This window comes from Nanorana parkeri, unplaced genomic scaffold (genome assembly GCF_000935625.1).
Source record: "Nanorana parkeri isolate BGI_ZX_2015 unplaced genomic scaffold, ASM93562v1 scaffold313, whole genome shotgun sequence".
In the NCBI taxonomy this organism is placed as follows: domain Eukaryota; kingdom Metazoa; phylum Chordata; class Amphibia; order Anura; family Dicroglossidae; genus Nanorana; species Nanorana parkeri.
This window is the reverse complement of record NW_017306581.1, coordinates 1-6,804: the sequence shown is the minus strand read 5'-3', so window position 1 is coordinate 6,804 and position 6,804 is coordinate 1. Positions and strand designations below refer to the sequence as shown.

At 41.7% G+C, this 6,804-nt stretch overlaps 1 protein-coding gene across 1 annotated transcript in view; it reads left to right on the top strand.

The window, feature by feature from the left end:
* The window catches only part of MYO3A (myosin IIIA), a gene marked incomplete at its 3' end in the record, with an annotated part of 88,784 nt that extends 87,177 nt beyond the window's left edge, over positions 1–1,607 (top strand). The window contains exon 30 of the mRNA XM_018557949.1: positions 1,472–1,607. Within this exon, the coding sequence (XP_018413451.1) occupies positions 1,472–1,607 (136 nt within the window). The remainder of the gene's footprint in view (positions 1–1,471) is intronic.
* Between the last annotated feature and the right edge of the window lie 5,197 nt (positions 1,608–6,804).

Here is a 6,804-nt window from a genome sequence, read left to right as displayed (position 1 = left end):
CCCCCCACCCCCTCTGTGTGTCTTCTGCTATATCTGCTATATAGTCTTATTTTCCTAAATTATGCTGCCATGAAAGAAATGACTCAGAACAGTTCTGCCTCATAACTTTCAAATCATGTATTTCAAGCAAAATGTCTGTTCCCATGAGATTCTCTCATAGCATGACAATATATGCTATAAATTGTGTTGCTTCAAGCTCAGTGTCACTTTTTGGGCTCTTTTGCATATAGCAGAACTTGCTTTAACTCATACAGCTAAAGATTCCCTTATGGCGGTTTAAATACGTACCAGATACTCTGTGATGCGAAGTCTCATAAAGTAAACAAACATTTCCTTAACCTTCCCTGACTGAGCAAAATCCTCCTTCATTTGTGTCTCACACACTCCCCTCCTAGACACTGCAGCTCACAGTGGGAGGGATTCAGCAACAGAGGCAGAACTGTCAATCCAGAAAGCAGTGAGCAGAACTATGTGTGGTCAGGTGCTTACTGACAAGCTACAGGCTTTTGAATCAGCAGTGAAAAAACTCCCTGCAGTGTCTTCAAATCCCACTAAAAAAGCACAGCCCAGAAGAGAGTGGCAACCTTGTTCAAAATTTAAGAGCAGTGCAGCATTGTTGCCACCCCATCAAAGGAAGCTGCATTAGGTCGACTTCACTGACTGGATCAGCGAGTATTTGTGGATCTTTGCAAGGGAGCTAAGGACAAAATGTAAGCGCAGATGCACTTATAATTTTTTGCTGCAGTGCATATTTTTTATTTGGAGGCCATAGTTCTACTTTAAAAGGAGGACCTTTCTTTTGTATCTCCGAGATATCATGGGCGTCTGTACCTGGGCATTCCTATTTAGCTCCATCTTCTTTAAATATGATTAACCAATAGTAGTTTGCTGCTCAATACAGATAAGCACCCAGGGGTGAATCAGGTCCTTTGGTTTCATAAAGTGATAGGTTTTGTCTACTCTTTGTTCTTGATCCTCTGCACAAAGGCTTTTCCACACAGTTTGGCATATTCCCGATTATGTTAAACAGACCATAATAACAGAGAAATTGCCCAAGTTCAAATTTGTTGGGGTGCCATAGGTAAATACAACTGTGTAATATTGAACAATCTGTCCTTTGTCGGATTCTTCCTTCTCATTTGCCCATCAATACAAACCAATATAAGTGGCAGTTTATGCCCTACATGTCATGATGGCATCTGCTAAATAGATATCATGAATGTACAGTATGCCCCAATGTGACATCGGGGGCGGGGGGGCCTAAGACACTTGTTGATACATCCTACTTACTGATGCTCTATGGTGGCCTCGTGGCCTCATAAAGGCCCTTGGCCGGTGTAAATGACCCCTGCACTCTGGCAGTGGGTGTAAATTCAATCATCACATTGGCAGTGAATATAAATGTAAATGCTGACATTTAAAAGGTGGTCAGTTACAGTCTGTCTGTATATTTCCACTGTTTTTTTTTTAGATCTCCAAGTTGTCTGAGAACTATTTACTTTTACAACGAAAGTTGAACGATATTATCCTGACCAATGAGCTGGACCCTGAAAGTGCTGCTGATTTTTTGAGAGAAAGGAGCAATATGCTTCATCAAAATGGAAAGGGTAAGATTTTATTGAGATTTTAGCAAATGTGGGTAAGAGACTCTAGAATGGTCTAGGGGTTGAGGAATTTTAAGTATGACAAAGAGTTACATAAATACACATGATCTATAAACATACAGTATATATAGATAGATAGATAGATAGATAGATAGATAGATAGATAGATAGATAGATAGATAGATAGATAGATAGATAGAACTTCCCGTATATATCATAGATGAAACATGCAAAAGCATAGAGACTAATATTGCACTACAGCATCATCTTGCGCTCAAAAGACAATATTATATCTCTGAATGTCAGTAATACAAGCCAGTGTATGCTGTTGTATTTCCAACACTTATATGTATGTATGTACAGTATATAGACAGACAGACAGGCAGACAGACCTATCTATCTATCTATCTATCTATCTATCTATCTATCTATCTATCTATCTATCTATCTATCTACTGTACATACATATACGTGTTGGAAATACAACAGCTTACACTGATTTGTATTACTGACATTCAGAGATATAATATTGTCTTTTGAGCGCTAGATGATGCTGTAGTGCAATATTAGTCTCTATGTTTTATCTATGATATATACAGGAAGTTCTATCTGTATATATTTGTTTCCTGTATAATGCTGCATTCCTGTATACATACATGTAATGTCTTGCTAAGCGAGTAAAATTTAATTCAGCATTCCTCAAGACCTCAGTGCTTCACCTAAACACATAACCCCAACACTAAGCACAAATGTAGAAGCGGCACTCAAAGGGCTTCACAGTAGACACAGGGTTCAGTGTAATGATTTAATGTATGTGCATTGTTTTGGTAGGATGTAGACCACCTTTCAGCATTAAATTATTCTCCTGAGCACCGTGTCTCCTTTAAAGACCTGTGTGTACTCTACATTAGTGTTTTTATTTCAATTCTTTCATCCTGTAGTGCTATATATATAATATGTGTGTGTGTGTGTTTGTTTAGCGCCTGAGGTGAACCCCCAAAGGGTAGGGAGGGCTTCAGACATCCATAACTAGAAACAGACTCCAGACTCACCAACCCCTTCAGGCTTCCACGGTGTAGAAATGCTTTAGTAGAACAGAGGATGACACTGTGCAGTAGAACAACAGCTGAATAGGGATGTGCATGAGCTCTTCCCTGGGCGAGACACCAGACTTGTTCCTGAGGTCCATACCATCCTGGCACCTCCAGCAATCATGCTCCTCTGGTTCTCCTCCCCAGATAGTTCCAGACCCCACCTGGGTCCACATGTGGCCTCCTCCAGGCTTGAGGCCTAGCCAGTTTCTCCAGTTTCCCGGACATGTACTGGCTTAAGCAGGGGGACACGTCTGGCACTGCAAGATCGGCATAGTGTGTTACTGATGGTAGCCTTTGTTACATTGGTCCCACCCCGTACCACCCCACCCCCACTGTACCACCCCGAGGCTAAGCCCGGGGGCAGACTGAAGCCCGGAACATGGCAATTCCTGAGTATTTATCCACTTCCCCAGCATGCACCACTGGTCATGAAACTCCTAGAGATTGGCTGGTGAGGCATAGACACTCCTAATGTTTACCTATTGGCTGCCCCACTCTGTGTCAGGGTCACACCCCACTCACAGGTAGGTGCTATCAGTATCAGAACACCTAGAATAACAAAATGATAGCAGACTACAAATCAGCCAGATTGATTACGGTACTAGCAACACTAACTTTAAAGGAGAACTATGAGGGGAGTGATATTCACTCATCCTCATAGTTCGAGCCGACGTGTGACAATGAAACTGTCACACGTCAGCTCAATAGATCGGGAAGTGAGCGAACACATACCGTCGCTCACTCACTTCTCGATCCTGTCCCTGCAGAGAGCTGTGGCTGTCACTCACGGCTCCCTGCAGGGATTCTCCCCTTCCCTGCTCAGATCCTCCAGCGCTGACTGAAGGAACGAACGGGGGAGGGGGTGGGTACAGCTGGCTCTGCCTCTAGATAGGCAGAGGCAGCTGTCAATCACGCAGCTGGGTGGATCTCAAAAGTAATGTTGGGATCCGTCCCGCCTGCGGCGGTCTCAGTATACTGAGCTTAGTATACTGAGTATACTGTATACTGAGCTTTGGGTCACGGGAGGACGCTAGTTTATGTCCTCCCGTGACCCTGAGGAGAACTATGGGAGAAAACACTTACCCCGTAGTTTAATGCCTGGAATATATATACAATGAAAGGCAGTAACACAATGATCATCACTCTCATTAGGTACCAGTATTAGATTGATATAGATTGATACACTTTTTATTGTAGTAAAATCTGATCATAATGCTGCCATTTGCTCTACCAGTTGGAGTATTGCATTAAAGGTGACGGAAAGATCAAAAGTAGCACATGAGACGCGCATCAACGTGCGACAAGTGCACAAAATCGTGTAGTAAAAATACGTGCTGCTCAAAGCTTAAACTGCTGCATGAGCTTCTTTGTGTGTGTTTTTGCTTATGCATGACAAAAGGCAGAAAAGCGTGCTGCGTGTTCACGTGTGTAGCTTGTTTGAATGGGGGCCTAGGTGTTTTTGTACGTGTTTCAGGCTTGATCATAATTTTTGGCCAATGGAAAGCCAATTGCTAAGTAAGGAAACGCACAAAAAACACGGTACATGCATATTTTGTGTGTTTTTCTTGCACTCTTATTGAAGTCTATTGGGGCCAAAAAGCATAGCTCTGCCCCTAGAGAACATTATGTATTTTTTCGAGATCCGAATGGGAACCATTAAATGTAATGGAGATTCTAATGTCGAGTGTTGAAGCACTTCTGGTGAAGCTTTAAAATGCTCAGGTGTGAATGGGGCCTTGGAGGTCATTACATATTTACCTTAAGTTGCTGTTTGCTGTAAAGGAAAATTCCACCCCCAAATAAGGGGTATTAACTGACGCCTTATGGAATTAGGATTGGTAATCCCTATCTATATTTTCATCATGATTGTCATTACTTCAATCAACAACAAGGTTGGTTACAAAAGCTGGCCGCCTGAATCTGACATCCATGCCCACTGAGATTATCGTAATTTTCTGCTGCTTATGGTCATCCGAAGATTACAGTGACGCCACAAAAGAAATGCATTCTGTTAAGGGGTGTTTGAATTTGCTGCCCATGTACAGTTGTCATGCTGTGTTTTTTCCACATAATTAAATGTAAAATACCTTGCACTCCTTTGAATAAATCACCTGCTCAGTTTCAGAAAACAAATTACCATTTTCGGAAAGCTTTTGCACAGTCTGTGTCCCAGCCTTCTCCCTATGCAATGTTACTGTGTCAAGACAATATCTAAAGGTATTTACAGGTTCATTTAGTTCCTTTTCTTGCCAAATTCCATTATTGGAAATGTTTTCAGGCAGAAATCTCTGTATCCTGACAAGTTTTCATCTGATGAAATCCAGGTTTTTTTTTTTGTTATTTGTATTTTGTACTTGTACAGAAAGCAAATTATATTTTTTTTTTGTTATTCGTGTATAGCAGAACATGGCGTGTTTACTGATCCATACTAAAATGGATTTTATTTTTCCTGCAATTAAAAGTGAGAGATCATTTAAGGGAAAGGAATAATTGAATTAATGATGATGGTGTTATTATTGTCAGACAGGTTGACATATAGAGGACAATATTGTATGTGGAGGCTTTCATGGACAGACCTATTGTGTCACAATGGCATATACTCAACAGCTCCTGGAGAGGTTTACTTGTATATATTTCCTTTCCTAAGCATTGCTTTTAAAGTCCAGGTTGCCCCCCTTTTCCTCCAATCCGAGTAATCCATACTGCCTTTTTGCATGCATACCTTTTTTTCCTTGGGTCTTTGGTCGGGTCGTGTGATGTCATGTGATGCCTTTTAGATTATCAGCCCTCTTGTCTTGAATTGTATTGTGATTGTCATGTCTTCCTTATATTGTAAAGCGCTGCGCAAACTGTTGGCGCTATATAAATCCTATATAATAATAATAATGTAATGGATTCTGTTCCTCCTCTTCTTCTTCTGGCAGTTGGCAGGTTCTAAATGCTACATTGAATGGCACAAAATAACTATTGGCACCATTGCATGCAGCATGCTCCTGTGACTCCGGGGTGGTTTGATGACATACCACCAGGGTTCTTGATGCCTTGAGATCACAGGAAGTATGTTGAATGACACTGGGAAGTGGGGAAAAAAAATCATATTCAAAACAGGTGGAGGAAAATTTTCTAAATATGCATTCAACAAGGTGTAAACCCAAGCACTAAAGTCACATATAATCTTTGACATGTTAATATAATGTTGAAAGTCATTCTTCAGCACGCAATTCACAGGTATGGTCCACTGTTGTTACCATCATGAAGAAATGTCATGCAGCCATTGCTTGAGTGCATGTAGACAGGCATAGGCTACAATGAGGCTGCAGGAGATCATCACTGAGATTCCACAAAGGAGTATTTAAAAAAAATAATGCAGTTTTTTTATGATACATGGTGCTTCAGCAAATAAAATGTCATTCATAGGGCGTTTATATAAACTTTAAAGAAATATCTTTCCCACTTTATACACCCATACCTCTTTGTTCTCCCTTAATCCAACACTCCTAAATGGATTGTGTAGCCTCTACCACCTTTAGTGTAGTGGCTGACAGAAATTTAGTAATTGCCAGAGCTGTAGTCAGTCTGGCTGAATTATAGTTGGCATTTATCTGGTAATTCCAGGTGTTCTGGCATTGATTGTGCCTGCCTGAGTGAGGTGAGACTCTGCTGCAGTGTGAGACATCCAATGAGGGACACTGTGAGTGCATGTGTTGCATGCTGGGTAAGTGCTTATATACTCAGGAGAATTGCCATGTGCTTAGTCTGGCTCAAGCCAGGGATTAGTCCAGGTTTGGGTGCTGTCCAGCCTGCCTCCAGGCTAGGCCTGGGAGGTGGGAACGCCTGAGTGTAGAAAATGCTCTGCTAGGCCTCAAGCCCGGAGGAGGCCTTGACTATTGATTGATGAGAACAACCAGGAAAGATGATGGCTACTGGAGGTGCCTGAAATGGATTGGACCTTCAGGAGCAAGTCTGGTGTCTCTCTCACCAAAGATCTGTTCCAATCCCTATTTAACTGCACTGCAAATGGATCTAGATTGACATACTAAAAGGGACTAATAAGTCTGGAGTCTGTGTGTAACGCTTCCTGTGAGCACGATGGCGAGTGTTGGATC